Source organism: Centroberyx affinis, unplaced genomic scaffold (genome assembly GCF_046629955.1).
Source record: "Centroberyx affinis isolate AG114_WGS23_722 - 3 ecotype Tasmania unplaced genomic scaffold, CSIRO-AGI_Caff_v1 ptg005197l_1, whole genome shotgun sequence".
Classification (NCBI taxonomy): Eukaryota; Metazoa; Chordata; class Actinopteri; order Beryciformes; family Berycidae; genus Centroberyx; species Centroberyx affinis.
The window spans coordinates 37,535-54,865 of NW_027282586.1; the positions used below are offsets into that span (position 1 = coordinate 37,535).

Consider the following 17,331-nt stretch of genomic DNA (forward strand, 5'->3'; position numbering starts at 1 on the left):
TATTGATGCATTAATGTGTAAGCATCACTTTAATGTTGCAGCTGGAAAAGGTGTGGCTGATTTCCACTACTTTATATACTGCTGGGTATCTTACAGTAGGTAATACATCACAGTTTATTAGTTGATTATATTTTGTATTAATAATCTGAATCTGCAAAGTAACTAGTAACTTAAGTTATCAAATAAAGGTAGTGGAGTAAAAAGTACAATATTTCCCTCTGAAATGTAGTGGAGTAGAAGTATAAAGTAGCATAAAATGGTAATACTCAAGTAAAGTACAAGTACCTCAAAATTGTACTTAAGTACAGTATTCGAGTAAATGTACTGAGTTACTTTCCACCTTTGTCTGGGACAAGCTCTATGCACATGGCATGCAAATAAACCATTGTTCCCCCTTCATTTTCATCAGTAATCTAACCAGTTCAGATAAGTGTTGTAGGAGTTACTGTGCACCAGGCAGTTTGTGGATGTTACAGCTCCTCAGTCCTCTGAAAGGTTATAGTGGTTGAAAATGAAAAAGATAAAAGCTGTGCCCTGTGTGTGTGTGTGTGTGTGTGAGTGAGAGAGAGACACAGAGAGAGAGAGAGAGAGAGAGAGAGAGAGAGAGAGAGAGAGGACATTGTATTATGTTAAATAATATAGAAAGGGAAGTTGAAACAGTTGTCTGTGCTCCACTGCCACCCCGTGTCACGTTGTGAAGCTGGGAGGTTTTACTCCTAGACCAGTTTTTACTCCGAAGTGAGTTTTTAGCGACAGGCTGCGGCCCTAGCTGTCATTAACCCAGCTACATCACGGACAGCGGCGGAAATGAACGAAGTCTGATTCGGAGCAGCTAATGGTAAACATGGCGGCGAAGGGGCTTCGGCAGCGAACCAGGCGAGGCAGCAGACAAGATGCAAACAACGTGAACATCCCCGCCGAAGCTCGACCAGCGAAAGAGGAAAAAGGCGGAGATGACAGTAAAAGTCCAGAGGCCCGGCAAGAGTGAGTATCAGCCAGGAGTAACGTTAACGTTACACTCCCCGGTGCTGCAACCTCCATCCCCCGTCTGATAACTGACAGCCGCACCGGGGAAGCTAGCTAGCTACCTATCGTTAACACGTAGAGCAAGTTACGTTCATGGCAGCACGATCACATCGATTGATAGGTCAACTAACTAAATAACTCAACAGACCATGCGTTTACACTAGTTTGAAATGTAGTGGCTATTTGCTGTGTTTGCGCCTAAATCACTAGTTGAATCGTCTATGTTTATGGCAGTTCAACATTACTTGTTTTGATTCATTCATTCTTCCCTAGCTGTCCACTACCAGATTAAGATACCCTACTTCAGTTTACCTGTCATGACCCGAGGAAAGTGGGTCAAACTCAGCACAGCAAAGATGTTTTATTTTAGATTGGTGGTTGGTATTCTACTGATGCTGGAGTCTAAAAAAGACAATTTGACAGGTTGTTGATGACGTGTCATAACAAAACGTAGAAACCTCTACGTCTAATCTCGTTGCGACTGAGCTCACTAATCCTCATGGGTGTGTAACATGAGCAAACATCAACAGCCATTAGGGCCGTATAGGTTATCAATGTTACTGTAAACATTAATGACACATTACCAGCCTACTAGATCATGACTTATGTTTTTCACTCTGAGCAAGTGCAAAATTGTCCACACATGCAGATTTATTTAAAGGGTCATCAATAGAGGAAGTAAAGAAAAGTGGCCTAGCGCCACCCCTGATTATATATGATGATTTATTAGGGTTTTTTTTTTAGGGGATCAAAGCTCCCAGCACCTAGCAACAAAGTGACAAAAATTTATTCATATGTTTCTTGGCAATGGGATGTATCTATGTGACTAACTATATACCTTAAATTGGCACTCTGAGCATCAATGCTGTCTCTGACACTAGACTCTTTATAAACACAATTATGCTACAAAGCTTGCAAAGCTTCAATTTTTGTAGAATGGACTTGAGATTCGAAGAATCCCAAAGAATACCTAGAATACCTTTTTGATGCATCAATATAAATGGGTATATCATTGATAGCTATTATTTTTTCAATAACCTGCCATGCACAGGCTTCATATGACTGTCATGTTTTTCCAAACTCAGGGGGAAAAAAATGATTCCCCAATAGTTTTTAATGTTTTTTTTTTCTCTTGGCAAGTGTATATTTGTGTGTGTTTTGTTTTTTTAATAGGTCAGTAAGTCGAGGAGGGCAGGTATGGGCCCCAGAAGGTTCAACAGCATTTAAATGCCTCCTCTCCGCACGTTTCTGTGCCGCATTGCTAAGCAACATCTCAGACTGCGATGAGACCTTCAACTACTGGGAGCCTGTAAGTAGTTACTTATCCATCGAAAAATCCTCAAGTGCAGTATGCCTCCCATTTATTTGTTTTCCTTCTTTCTCTATTCATATCTCTGATGTAATGTCATTTTTGACAGATGCACTACCTCCTGTATGGCACAGGGTTGCAAACATGGGAATATTCTCCGTTATACGCCATCAGATCGTACGCTTACCTATGGTTACATGCTCTGCCTGCTTGTTTGCATGCCCATGTACTACAGACCAACAAGGTAACGGCGCTCACACATGTCACACATGAATACACGCGATAACCAGTACAGCATTGAACTGGAAAATTTGCAGTAATTTCAGGCCCGTTAAGGATCATGTTATGATTGTGTTGCAGGTGTTGGTGTTCTACTTTGTACGATGTGTCCTTGCTTTCTTCTGCTGCGTCTGTGAACTCTATTTCTACAAGTGAGTCTACCCTCCTCTTCAGTGCGAGTGGGTGTACCAAAGAATGTGTCCAGATTTTTTTTTTTTTTTTTTTTTAATTCTTATGAATTCATATCGATGGTGAGGCATATTTATTTGGTCTGATGATTGCTATGTTCAGGGATTTAACTGCCTGGTGTGTTTGTTGTGTGTGACGCAGGGCGGTGTGTAAGAAGTTTGGTCTGCATGTGGGCCGGCTGATGTTGGCGTTCCTTGTCTTGAGCACTGGAATGTTCTGCTCGTCTGCAGGTTGGTCGGTTTTATTCAGTTAGTTATCCATTTCTGTCCCTGTGTCGTCTCTCTTTCCCCTCCTGTCACCCTTTTATTATGTTTTGTTCCCTTTGTTGTATGACTTGGATATCGTCTACCTGTCACACAGCCTCGCTCTCAGCCCTCTCTGACACCTGTAGTCAAAGGCTCCGGTCACATGAGCAATTGTAATACATCAAAGAACTGACAATATCTAAATGGGACCTATGTGTTAACTGATGGTATGGATTGACGGAGCAAGGTCTGTGAAAATATCACCCAATCCATCAAAAGGTGAAACTAGTTGAACATTTGAAATGTCACCTGCTAGCGGACTTCATCAGCCAATGAAATTTGACTGCCTCAAAAGATTTCGAGACCCTCCCACAACAATGCAACCTAGGTGGTTTCTACACATACTTATCCATGAATTTGACCAATACCAAATGTCCCATGTGAACAGTGCCGAACTTCAATTGAGCCTTATTTACAACTGAACTTATTATTCTCAGTCTAACCCTGTCTTTTGAATCAGCACATTGGTCCGTTTCAGCCTCTCAAGTGGACTCAGTCCAATGACTCAGCAATTGTTTGTGCATATGTGAACACGCCAAATGAACACAGACTCTCTAAAAGGAACCGAATTCAGACCACCGGTCCGTTTTGTTCCGTTTTGTGGTCAGTTTTGTGGTCTGTTTTGTGGTCCAATTGATTCCCATTGAAAAGAGAGCTGAGTCCTCTTGTAAGTCCACTTACATGGTGAACACAAAGAGGACTGAGTTCATATGCAGCTGAGTTCCGTTCCTTTAAAAAAAAACTATATGTGGAAACACCCTAATTCACCCAAGGTACCTCCAGTCTGGAGAGGGTTGGAGAGAAGGCTCTACTGCATAAAGACATGACATGTTGAGATCGTAGCATGTTTCTGTGAGAGATTCCTATTTACAGTTAATTCTTTATGCGATTCATCCTCCTTCCTCCTCTCTCCCTCTTTCTCCCCAGCATTCCTGCCCTCCTCTTTCTGTATGTATACCACACTGGTTGCCATGACCGGCTGGTTCCAGGACTCGCCGCCGTTGGCCATTATGGGCGTGGCTGCCGGTGCCATTGTTGGATGGCCGTTCTCTGCTCTGATTGGGTAAAATGAAATAAAATGTCTTTTTGGTGGCAATAACTTTGCCAAACAACTGAGTCAAAAATGACTTATTACTGCTATTTCCTGTGCCTTGATGTTGATAGGATTCCGATTGCCTTCGACCTGCTGGTGTTAAAGAGGCAGTGGAAAAGTTTTATCACCTGGTCAGCTGTTGCTCTACTGCTGCTACTGGTGAGAATACTCAAATGCATATAAACACTTGACCTTTGTTATTTATTAGTGGAAAAATTCAAATGTGCATATAGACAGGTTTCTCTGCAACATCAGACTTGGGTTGGGAGCTTCAACTGCCAAAGCAGGAATACAGTCAAATATTCAAAAACTCTGTTTTTTCATCATATATGCCCTACAAATAAATTATATTAGTATGTTGATTTATTTTCCTTATGCTCACTGTCTTAGTGTCATTTTACATTTAGGCGTATTTCACCTTGCTTCCCAAAATTACACCTTGCTTAATATTATTATTATTGCACACCAGAATTTCTGTATTATACTGCTCCAGTCCCTCTTGCACCCCAACCTTACAAGTTTTACAAATGCCCAATTTGTACTAATTAGACCAAACTGGACAGTAAGTGATCAGCTGAGTCATTAAGCGACCAGATAGATTGGCAGTTTGCCTGCAGTTTCTGTGGGTGTAATGCGATCTATGAGAATAAGCGCATAGTATGTCTTGTTCCCTTACTTTCATCTTGCCAAACCCAATTTTCAATTAGTAACAACAGTCAGCTCACTGCGAAACACAAGAAAGGATGCAATATAAATCTTGTGTTTCCAAATAGGACCGTCGTCCATGTGGCAGTTCGCTAATGTTACCATAAAATGTAAAATGGCCAGTAGTCAAGCCAACCTCGGCAAGCCTGATAACGTGACAGTTGCAAAACTAAACATCTGTATCTCTATCTTTGTAAGTATCTAAGCAAAATGACAGACAAAACAGTGAGTTAACTAGATAGACAGTGAGTTACTGTATTGTAGTTGCTGTCAGGTACTACTGCTAACATAAAGAGTATTCAAACTTGCTAAATTTAACATGTCTTTGCAAAAATGAAGGTAAAACAATAACACCAAGATGCAACTTTCCTGCCCCAGGGTTACATGTGCACCACCCAGTGTTTACTAACAAGAAACGGGTCTATATATACCCACATCTGTACCCATACCTCTGTGTTTATCCTGTTTTCCCCAGGTACCCTTGGTGTTGGTGGACTCTTTCTTTTATGGCAAACTGGTCATTGCTCCACTCAATATCCTACTGTACAATGTCTTCACACCACATGGCCCAGATCTTTATGGTAAGTTTTTTTTGCCAACTGTTCCAACTGTGCCAAAATGTAATAAAGTCATTCTGGGAAACATAGAAAATCACTAACTGAAGTAGAAATAGACAAGGCAGGTTGAGGGAAAGTGGTTACACCAAAAAAGGTCAATTAAAACACTTCATCACAAAATAACTCCTAGAATGCATTGAACATGATAGATTTATGTTATCTACCAGTACACGAGTATATTTTTCCATTTAAGTAATTAAGTTATACTACTTCAGTTCAGCTGTACTGTTTTGTTGTTTTTCATGTCTCTGTGTTGTTGAATTTGCAGGCACAGAGCCTTGGCATTTCTACTTTTTAAATGGGTTCCTGAACTTCAACCTGGTGTTTGCTCTGGCACTGTTCTCTCTGCCACTCACCGCCCTGATGGAGACACTATTACACAGGTTCAATGGTGAGGACAGTGTGCGCGAGCATGCATGCGTTGTCTTTTCCTACACCACCACTAGGAAATGTCTAAATGTTGCCACTGCCCAAAACTGCAGTCCACTCAGCAATGCAGCTCCATATTCACATGTGTGAAGTGAAATAGTAATGACAGAATCAGATACTCACACCCCATTGTTTTGTGGGGTAAACTTACATGATCAGCGTAAGCCAGATGCAATTCCAGGAAGCAGAGTGAATGCTGACATGATGGAATTAATATATATTTTCCATAGGTGATGATATGGATTCAGACTCGAAAGGATAAATTTGTAGTTGGTCCATATACAGTAAGAGCACACATCACCACAAATACTACCATTATGAAACTATTATAACATGTTTTCGGTCGGTCAATAGTGGAGTGAAAAGATGGGCGCATTGTATGATCTACATTTTTTGCATCAGCCATCGTTTTCATGGAATATCAGCGTATCCTACACCCAAATCCCCTCTGGAATTGGCATAAATATGGCATCAACAAACAAAAAAAGAAGTTTAATCTAGGGCTGAACAATTAATCGAAATTTTATCGAAATCGCAATATGGCCTACTGCAATTTTCAAATCGCAGGAGGCGCAATATTTGTTAAAGGCGAAATGTGTGTCAAAATACCATTTTAAATTAAATATTGTCATGCTGCAGAGATGTCCTGGCCTACACATGATATTCTACAGACTTAAGAAAACATCTTTGCTTGGTACAGATCCCCGCAAAAATCACACCATAATAATTTTAATACCTTTTTCAATGAAAATGAGAATAATGATGTAAAACTTATCATTCCCTCTAATATCACAAATAATTTCACAATTGCAATATCAGTCAAAATAATCGCAATTAGATATTTTTTCAAAATCGTTCAGCCCTAGTTTAATCTATCAACAGATGTGTGTGAAGTGTTGATTCGTTGAAGTGTTAATTCTAGAAGCGGCTCTTCCCGTGACTTCATGTGCTTGTGTACGCGTGTCTCTCTGCAGTGCAGAACCTGGGCCGTCCATACTGGTTGACTCTGTCCCCCATGTACCTGTGGATGTTGGTTTTCTTCACCAGGCCTCATAAAGAAGAACGATTTCTCTTTCCCATCTACCCTCTCATCTGCCTCAGCGGCGCAGTAGCGCTCTCTTCCCTACAGGTATGTTTTGCCATTTACCATCCTTGAAACCAAAACGGTTACCTATGTTGGTGGGTTTGATTTTGTTTTACGACTTTACATATTATCTCAGTTTTTACAGTCTTGTGTGTGATTCATTTCCTTTCCTGCAGAAGTGCTACCACTTTCTGTTCCAGCGGTACCGTTTGGAGCACTACACCGTCTCCTCCAACTGGTTGGCCCTAAGCTCACTGCTGGTCTTCACAGTGCTGTCATTATCTCGCTCTGTTGCCCTGTTCAAAGGTGTGTGTATATACACACACAGACACGATTCTACTCACTAGCAATGCAAGGCATTATAGTAGAAGTGACAGTTCCAGCCGCAGCAATGGGATGAGATGTGTTTTCTCTGTGTCTGCAGGCTACCACGCCCCTCTGGACCTGTACCCAGAGTTTCACCGCATCGCCAAGGATCCCACTCTCCACTCGGTCCCTGAAGGCAGGACTGTTAGTGTGTGTGTGGGCAAAGAGTGGTACCGCTTCCCTAGCAGCTTCCTCCTGCCAAACAAGTCAGTATCCAGGGTTCCTACACAGGTCTGGAAAAGTATGGAAAACGCATTTTGTCATTTCCAGGTCTGGAAAAGTATGGAAAACGCATTTTGTCATTTCCAGGTCTGGAAAAGTGTGAGACTTGGACAAAATGTCTGGAAAAGCATGAAACATTTTCTTTAATCACAGACCCACTGTCATTTCACATGTAATGATATTTGTTGTCAATGATCTTCTGCTATAGAGTGATATAGCTTAGTTGACTGTCATTATCCAGCTAATATCAGGATGCATCATTCAAATCTTCAAATCCAGTCAAGAGATTTAGGTCTGGAAAAAGTCTGGAAATTTACCCTGAAAAATTTGCAGGATCTTGATGCGGTCTCTCTATTCTTTTGGATGAGGTTCTCAACTTTGCTGTATAAACGATTACAAACATCTCGATGTCATGACAAATAGAAAAGTGTACTTGGTACAGTTAGTGTGACTGGTGTAGGTCTGCGGGTATCTGTGTTGTCTGTTTATGTTGGATTGTGCACTGTCACTTGCTGATAGAAACTCTTCCTCATCTCCAGCTGGCAGCTGCAGTTCATCCAGTCAGAGTTCAAAGGGCAGCTGCCTCAGGCGTACGCCTCTAGCCCATTTGCTACTCAGCTCATCCCAGCCAATATGAACGACCAGAACCTGGAAGAGCCAACAAGATATGTGAGTCACTCAGACATCTGGCTCATTGGTTATCTTTGATAATGATGGATGCATGGATGCTGTAGTTTATAGCAGTGTCACTTTAATTTCCGGATGTTTACTCTGTGGATGTGCTGCAGGTGGATTTACGGCAGTGCCACTACTTAGTAGACCTAGAAGCAGATAATGAGACGCCTCTTGAACCGCGCTATTCTGCCAACAAAGAAGACTGGAACGTCATCGCCTATAAACCTTTCCTTCAAGCGTCCAGGTATTTTCTCAAATGCATAATTAACACATAAATGTAAATACAGGGCTCCCAAAGACCTTTAATATCCTTGAAAATGTGTGAATTTGAAAAGAAAAAAGGTTTTGGAGGGCCTTGCATTAGTGTGCATAACAAGACAAAACTAGATGGCACTCAGTAGAGCGCATACCTCCGCCAACGCTATGCAATTGTCAATATATTCCAGTTCCACATGTTGGATTTTCACCAAAAGTTAATAATTTCTTCCATGCCCCATTACCAACTTGTTTCACATCAGGAGATACACATGTTTTCATGACTGGACCTGAAAAGGGACATGAGATATTATATGAAATATTATATGATATTTCTATGATCTAGGGCATGTTCACTATTTGTTAACACTTTCTCAAAGAGCTCCTCTATAGAAGATGAACTGTCCTAAATCATAGAAAAAATTAGTGGTATTAGCCAAAGATTTGTGAAAACTTTGGTGTAAACATGTTCATCCCTGCATGTAGGCCTAGATGCACTGTAGCAGCAGTTTGGAAAAACAGATGTAACTACCACAATCGGTCATGAAATGGATAATTTCATCTTTATTTTCTACATATACAAGCTTATTCAGTTTTTCATGGAACTTGTTTCTCTCTCAGGTCGTCTCCTCTCTTCAGAGCGTTCTTCATTCCATTTCTGTCGGACCAGCATACGAGCTACACCCGCTACGTCATCCTGAAACCACGGCGACAAAAGCAGCCTCGTAAGCGGACCCATGCCTGACCTTTAACCCCCAACCTGACCTTAAGTTCTGAGTCTTGAGAACAGAAAATCCATCACTTCCCTTCAAAACATCTTGTATTTCCTGTGTGTGCGCGTGAGCCTGCGTGCGTGCGTGTGTGAATGTGTGTGTGCATGTGTTTTTTAAGTATTTGTCTCATCATGAAACGGTTGAAGATATCAGACCCTTTAAGGACATCATGTCTGCCTCTGGGCTAGTGTGTGTGTGTGTGTGTGTGAGAGAGCGAGAGAGAGAGTGTGTGCGAGAGAAGAGAAAGTGTATGCAGGAAAGTTGTGTGTACGCAGGTGTGCTCGTCAGGTATTAGCAGGACCTGTATAGTAAACATTTTATCAATTATTCTTGTGTGTGTGTCTGTGTGTGTGTGTGCGTTTGTGTGTAGAATGAATGTCTTAGGGTGGATGCACACTACAAGATTTTGACCATATTTAGCCCATAGGCCTATAAAAGAGTGATGAGAGGGTTTTTCTTTTCATACTAAACTTAAAAATGTGGCCCGGATGGACATTTTTGTGGTTGATTAGGTAAAGAAATCTAGTGTTCATTCGCCTGTACTTGAATGGTATCTTATTGTGCACTCTGTTGGGAATGAATGGTGGAGATGATTGAAAGTGTGGGTGCATGACTAATTTAACTTGAAATGTTAATAAAAACATGATGAACTGTGAATACAATCCTGTCTTTTTTCACTGAGGCGGGACAATCTGACAAATTTCTCCACCACACACTGACAGATTAGTCTTCATTTCCATCCCTTTTTATTGGAGATTTCCTTATGTAACAAACATACAAACCACTCTCACTTACAGGAGAGATGTCAATGGAACAAGGCATTATACATTCTGAATAAATAATAATTATGATACTATACTTTCTCATTCTCTTTGATATCATGCCATTGCTGTGGTCGGGCTGCAGGCACTCAAGCTGAATTCATTGTCCCTTTCCACTTGCGAACCTTCTGCTGGGTCTTTGAACAGAGTGAAGGCGATTGGTTAATGAGGGAAGAAGGGGATCAATGAACTTCAACTATTTCTGGACAACTTACAACTTAAGGCCATGTCAAAACACCTGCAGTGCACAGAAAATGAACAGTTTTTTGTTGTTTTTGCTCCCATATCAAGTGGTATTAAACCAGTGTGTCATAATCTATTCGAGGTAGCCTGTTCATTTCAGGTAAAAATCAGGTTGACTAGAAAAATGGCATCTTCAGGCACAGCAAGGTAAGTAAGGGTCCAAGACCTCACAGTGATCCCACCAGGCAAAGGCAGCATAACCAGGCCATGCAAACAGGCTGCCACACACACACACACACACACACACACACACACATTCATAGTTAAATCTAAGACACTCCGTGCAGTTACTTTAGAGAAGATGATCATTTTATTTTTATCTAGAAATTATATTTACTGTATCTCCTCTTTAAATTTTGACACTATTGCATTGTGGGGAGGAAGAGGGAGATGACATGCGGCAAAGGTCTCGACTTGGATTCAAACTCACCTTGTTCCGAATACATAGTGTAGTCCTTACCCCGAGGGATTCATTTTAAAAATTGAATTACACTGCTCCATCAGGACCTAATGGTTTTGACTTAGACTTTATTGGTCTCACTAGGGGCTTCCTCCCTCTCTACTGCAGCTTTTTGTTAATCTGATCTAAAGGAGCTCTTCTCTTCCACACTCGTTTGCTTTTATTTTTAACCATTCTCTCCCCATCCACAACCACACATACACTATCGTACACGCAATATAGGGGCTGTGTGGCGGATCAGTAGTTATCTCTGCTGACCCAGTCTTCTTCATTGAAGTATCTCCTGCCACCGTCGAGACTCAGGGCGTTTCTATAGCAATCCATGTTTGCCTGGTAGGATGCGCGGCTTGCGTAGGACCCCAGGCTGGTTTGGTAAGTGTCCTCCTTACCGTTGGTGATGTATGTCTGATAGAGGTCGGCCTTCACTGTGTGGCCTCTGGACGCCAGTCTGGGGTCGTAGAGGTCGCTCCTTCCTCCCAGACTGCCCTCGTACATCTCATGGTCGCCGTAGCTACTGCTGCCGTAGTGCTCGCTCTTTGTCGTACGACGGCCCAGACTCCTGTCGTACAGCTCTCGGTGCCCGCTGCGACCGAGACTGCTGTCGTACAAGTCCCTCTTCCCTGAGCGACCCAGGCTGGTGTCGTAGAAGTCGCGGGTGCCACGGCGCCCGAGGCTGAGGTCGTGGAGGTCAAAGTTGAGGAAGCAGCTCTCCGTGCTGGCGAGCGTCACGAAGCCGCTCTCCGTGTCCCGACCGCCCAGATTGTCATAGTCGCCGGTCGGTGTGTCCGGGGAGGAGCATAAGAAGGAGGTGTTTTTGGTGTGCGGGCGCGTGGCGGCCAGGTCGTCGTCCTTCTGGGAGCGGATTACGTTGTAGACGTCGGTTGAAGTCGGGCTGGGACAGAGGCCCGACTCTGTCTGACACACTTCTGATTTCTGCTCTTTCCTGTTCCTATCACACACACACAAACGCACAGAAACATAAATAGTAAGACTGCTCAAACGTCACCAAAGAATACATTAGATTGAAACTAGAGTAGATATATATATTTACGTGTTGCTCCATTTGCTCCATTTAAAGATTAGAGATTTTGATGCCATATGAAGGGATACATTTATAGTTGCTTTTGCTAGTGATAACATTATAAATGTCGTTTTAAAATACCTCTTATCTGACCTTTTAAGTACATATTTTATTTTGGGGTTTCCCTAACAGAGGCATATTCCAAAATGTTCATAATTTGGATTTAGAAGAATAACACAATCAATCGTAAGTCTATGTTAGAATAAACCAAATAATGTTGTCTCTTGTAGGCCATAGGTTATGGATAGTCCTATGAATAAGCAAACTGGCTGGTTCATAGCAATTATAGTGACGATAATAGTAAGTAGGCCTCAAGTTTTCAACTCTGAATTGTACCCTTAGCCATGGAGAGAAGATTTGTAACCTACACAGTGATGACCACATTATTGTTTGAATTACAGCAGATCACTAATTGTACAGGTTGCAGCAGGAAATATTCAATAGGTGATTGCTGTAAATCCTTAGCTTCAGTTGAAGTTTTTGATAGCTTGCTTGCTGCCTTTCTTTTGGATCCTCACCGTCTGGCAAGCATTTTGAAGCAGCAGACTCCAGTCACTGTGAGTAACAGCAGTAGCAGGGGTATGGTGGGAAGGATGATGTAAATCAAATTTAGAGCTAAAAGACAGACACACAGCAGAGATCTGGATTTAGTGACTGTAATGTTGTCAGTTGGATGAGACAGCATTAGATCAGTGAGTATATACTCTCCTCCTTTTCAGAAGAGGTTTGTAAATGTAGATTTTGGCCAGCCGACCTGTGCTTCTGTCCTGGCTGTGGTCCGTTGGATTCCTTGGTAGCACAGATGTAGGTAGGGCATCTGTAATCAAAGGAATCAGTGATGTTCAGATTCTCTCACTGCGTATTATGTGCAGTCATTGTCAAACTATCTGAAATATCTACTCAATCATGTGCTATACCATTGTTTAATCAATCATACTGCAAACTCTCTACCTGTCTGGGTGGAGTTGGGAGAAGGGGAAGGGTCCAGCGGCTTCTCTGCAAAGAAATCATACATCACACAAGCATCAAATGTACAACGTTCTAAAAAATAAAAACAAACCTCCAGGAAATTTTTAGTGAAAAGAGCATTGAAACTGTGTGTGCGGTACCTGCAGTGTATTTGCAGATGAAGTTGTTCTTGGTTTCGCAGTTGTCGTCGTTCCACTGGAACATGTAGAGTCCGCCCAGACCGGGGGGAGCGGACGGCTGGTGATACATCACCACACACACCTCATACCCGCAGGATGGCTCATCCCAGTGCCAGTTCCTACACACACACACACACACACACACACACACAAACACACACACACACACACACACATACACACACACATATATATCAGTGATTCTAGCCCCTCCGCTGTGTCCCTTCTTGGACACATTGCTCAATATACAGGGCCAATATTATTGAATTGCAGTCACCACTCTAAAATTCTCAGTGTTTTAGGCGTAATACACATCCTGCCCTGAGTTTTACCCTCGTCCCACTACACCAGTAGTTCTCCTACATTTTGGCTCGTGACCCCTTACAAAGAAGCAAAACATTCAAAACTATTTAGTATTTCACAAGAAAAAAAGCAAAAATTTGAGAAAAATCTGAAAAATTACACATGATAATACATTTGTATAGAACAGAAACGTGTTTTTCCTATCCCATAAATCATCTCGTGACCTCCCCCAAAATTATCTTGCGACCCCCTGGAGGGTCCCGACCCCCAGCTTGAGAACCCACTGCACTAGACAGTCAGCTCACCTGAATGTGGACTTGCTGCCGTCCACCCAGTAGTACTGTGAGGAGCAATCAGTGCTGCTGTCGTGGTCTCCATGGTTACGGCGGAGGCCGATCCAGAAGTCTCCATCAGATGGGCGGAGCTCCGTGACGAGCTGCTCGATGATTTTCTGCTCGGACGTGGACTCCATGCTCAGCAGCTCCCCTCCGTCCCGTCGGCAGGCGAGCTCCGCCTCCCCGAAGTTCAGCCGCCGCCTTGGCTCAGAGAAATAGGCCAGCTTGTAGCACGGTCTCCCTTTGCCAATCCTACACACACGTTGACCTGCACACACACACACACACACACACACACACACACATTCACATTCGCCGGATGTGTCCACTGACAGCTTTCTCAATGTCTTCCCTTGTAATATCACAAGTATCAGCTCAATAAGTCCACATTACAGCCTTGAATGCCAGAAATCGCAGTGACTGTGCCTTGAGCTTTACTGGGAGAATCATGGGAATTCTTTACATGTTCTCCGCAAGTACAGAGATGGAGTCAGTTCTGGAGCATGTTCACCAGACACAGTGTTTTTGAAAGAGTGTGTAGCCTTACCTCTCGCTTCGAATATATCCGCTTCAGTAAACACACACCCAGCGTAGAGGAGAGTCAGGTAGACACACCATAAGGAAATCAAACAGAGGTACACACAAGTGAATCAAGTGTTTGTGTGTGTGTGTGTTCATGTTTGTGTGTACCTGTGTGTGTTGGCTTGTTACTCACCTGTAATGAGGCTAGTGGCTGTAGATGGAACAAAACACAAAAGCAGCAGGTGGCAGAGGATTGTTAGTAGGTCCATCTCTTTCATTTGCCGTCGCTTCATTGTCTCTGGTATTTCAGTTCATCTTTTCATCGCTCCATCCATTCATCTGTTCTCTAGTGGGGTTCAGGTTAAACCAACTAAACTACCAGACGCTCAAGAGGTGATCTGTATCTACAGGTGTAACAAAATGTTGTTTAAAAAAAAAAGGTTGAAATTCAAAGAGAAACCTGGAGAAATGGTTTAGAGGCAAATCTCCTATTTTATCTGCGCGTGGGTGAAAGAGAGTATTGGAAGACAGGAGGAGGAGCAGAAAGAGGAGGAGAAAGACCGTGTGTGTTTGGGAGGGGGCTGTAATCTGTTAAGAGCAGTCTTAATGATTGGGAGAAGAGGCTGCATCGACCGCAAGACATCTAATCATGCAAGTGCTTCTCGACGCAAACGCTGACAAGAGGCAGATTTCCTTCCTTTATTACTTTAGCTTCAGGGCATTACCATTACAAAAGTGTTACATGAAAATGATCTCCTCTAAGTTGATCACTGGTATTTCACATATTTCTCTCGGGCCATCTTCAAGTTACATCGCAATATTCCCCCACTTACATTGTGTCCCAATACAAAGAGAGACAGATAGATAACTCAGCTGACATCTCCAAGAAAGATGACAAGGAGTACATTTTCTTTCCTTTTTAAGGTTGTCAGACAGTTGTAAAACTACAAAATACAGACAAAGGGTAAATGTATCACATTCTGTTCAACATATTGCTCACAATTCATAATTGTAATCAGTACACATTGACATAAATCAAATTAATTTCTGTAGTACAAGCTAACCATATGATGAAACATTCATGTGTATAGCTACTTGCTAACAAGATTATCTTAACAAAGTAATTACCAGCTAAACAGCTAACTTTGTACATTTGTAAGTAAAAAACAGTTTTACCACCTCATTCAGAAACAAACATCTAAATGAACAAAAATGAAATGCAGTTAGAAATGTACAATAATCAATATACAGATGAATATTTTCTTGTTGATATGAATGTGTGATATTTGCGCTACACACTAATGAGTTGATGTGATGAGCGTTGAGTGATTCAGATAAATGTAACATGATTAACAGGGTGAAGCTGCAAATGTGTATCAACTCTGATTATGAATAAAGAGTTGGATATATAAGGCAGCACAGTAACAGTCTGATATATTCCAATTAAGTAACATGGAAGGTTTATTCTGTCATTTACATAATTTCACATTCAAGTTTCAGAACCAGAAGAGGCCATGGATGCATGCGCACGTGCACACACATGCTTCTGAGTACGAATGAAGGAAAAGCATGTGTAGGCTATGCGCTCCTTAATGGTAGTAATCTCTAAAATGGCCCATAAGGTTGATTTAGGGCTTGCGGAGAGACAGATCAGCCAGAGTTGAAACAGCAGGATGCTTCATCAGGAATATGCTGCGCTGGTGCTTGAACAGGGAGCGAGGGTGGGGGAGGAATACTGTCTGTATGTGTGTGATATCAAGTCCTGTTCTTTCCAACCAGTGGTAATCAGTTTACCTATAAAATATTCATTTCTATCAAAGGGGTTCAGACTGCGGAGTTTAGCAGGCGATGTGCTGTACACAACAGATAAGATAAAGGGGTAACCGAGTCCTCCAGAGGGATTCGATAAGGAAGGGTCCTCGTTTAAAATTTCCTTGTGTATACAGCATCTGAGACGGACCGGGATTCAGACGGGCTTTCATTCAATTACGCCTCTCTCATTCATCCTCCCTCTCACACACTCCGTCTGCCTTCATCTCCGTCTGCTCCTTTCATCCTGCTGACCTCCTCCCTCTTTCCCAATTAGTTAAAGGGAACCCAGATTAATGCTCCCCTGGGAAACCAGTACATCAGTGACCAACCACTACTGCACACACACACACACACAGTTCACCATGTCAGAATAACCTAACATATTTGATGTTGAAAATTCATCACAGTTCTTGTATATTGGACCTATATCTATTACTTGGGAGCATTGTTAAATGTATATTTTCACAGAGTCCAATGCTGGCAGTGTAATAGTCAACAGATCATCACACAGCAAAATAATATGGTTTGAAGCCATAAAATTGCGCTGACCACAACAAATCATTTGTAATGGAATGGCCTTGTTTGTTAGTAGGCTATAAAAACGTGGCAATGAATGACAATAAACTTTATTTCTATTGGGCCTATCTCAACGCTTTGCAGAGGCAAAAACTCATCACATATCGAGAAGAAAATCTAACTTTCCACAGAGTTCGATTAGAGCGGTCTGAGCTGGCTTGACGCCAGATCGATTGTCCGCATTGCGCAGGCCTGCACAGAGGATTGGAAACGGTTCCTCTGAGTTACAGCGTGTCACCGACCTGCGGGGGAGCCGGATGGCTCTATCAGCGGAGCTGGGCGGCCGTAAAAGTATTTTGATTAAACGTTTTAAGTACAGTAGATATTTTTTGTCATGCAATTTGGCAAGAAAAGGCAGAAGGTGTTATGGCCTGGGATTGTGAGTGTGCAAAATGGTTCATCAATTATGAAAATAATGCTTCTACTATGAGTAGAATGGCAAATCACTCAAGTTTACAAAAAATATACTTATTTCATGGCAATAATGCACAGCAACTAGCAAAGATTAGACTGATATGAAGATCAAACTTCATGTAGTGTAGGTCTGTGAAGTTCTATTGACATATCTTTGCTCTCTGATGTCAATCTGATGTAAACATGACCAACAAGCTTTTTGTGAAATAAAGATCTGTTTTAATTCAGTGTTTGCAAACATTACTAATGTAAAGGAACCTTTTCCTGTACCATAATGTCAATCCTCGTA

General features: G+C 42.1%; 2 protein-coding genes across 3 annotated transcripts; one reads left to right on the forward strand and one right to left on the reverse strand.

Annotated features, from left to right (window-relative positions):
* Nucleotides 1-838: 838 nt before the first annotated feature.
* On the forward strand, nt 839-9,969 carry alg9 (ALG9 alpha-1,2-mannosyltransferase). 2 transcript variants are annotated; one of them, XM_071546294.1, is made up of 15 exons: nt 839-984; nt 2,200-2,335; nt 2,445-2,579; nt 2,696-2,766; nt 2,945-3,033; nt 4,036-4,171; nt 4,273-4,360; nt 5,382-5,487; nt 5,792-5,914; nt 6,927-7,081; nt 7,213-7,342; nt 7,461-7,608; nt 8,164-8,293; nt 8,413-8,543; nt 9,176-9,969. In XM_071546294.1, exons 1-15 carry the CDS (start codon nt 845-847, stop codon nt 9,297-9,299), a joined length of 1,842 nt encoding a protein of 613 aa, XP_071402395.1. In that variant the 5' UTR covers nt 839-844; the 3' UTR covers nt 9,300-9,969. The 2 variants fall into 2 exon arrangements, with proteins under 2 accessions (XP_071402395.1, XP_071402396.1); XM_071546295.1 differs by having other exon boundaries at nt 7,216-7,342.
* A 1,119-nt stretch (nt 9,970-11,088) lies between these two features.
* Nucleotides 11,089-14,509, reverse strand: layna (layilin a). The gene is made up of 8 exons (XM_071546302.1): nt 14,434-14,509; nt 14,266-14,286; nt 13,689-13,986; nt 13,042-13,199; nt 12,884-12,928; nt 12,687-12,749; nt 12,451-12,547; nt 11,089-11,800 (listed from the first exon to the last, which is right to left on the reverse strand). The coding sequence occupies exons 1-8, from the start codon at nt 14,507-14,509 to the stop codon at nt 11,089-11,091; spliced, it is 1,470 nt and encodes a 489-aa protein (XP_071402403.1).
* Between the last annotated feature and the right edge of the window lie 2,822 nt (nt 14,510-17,331).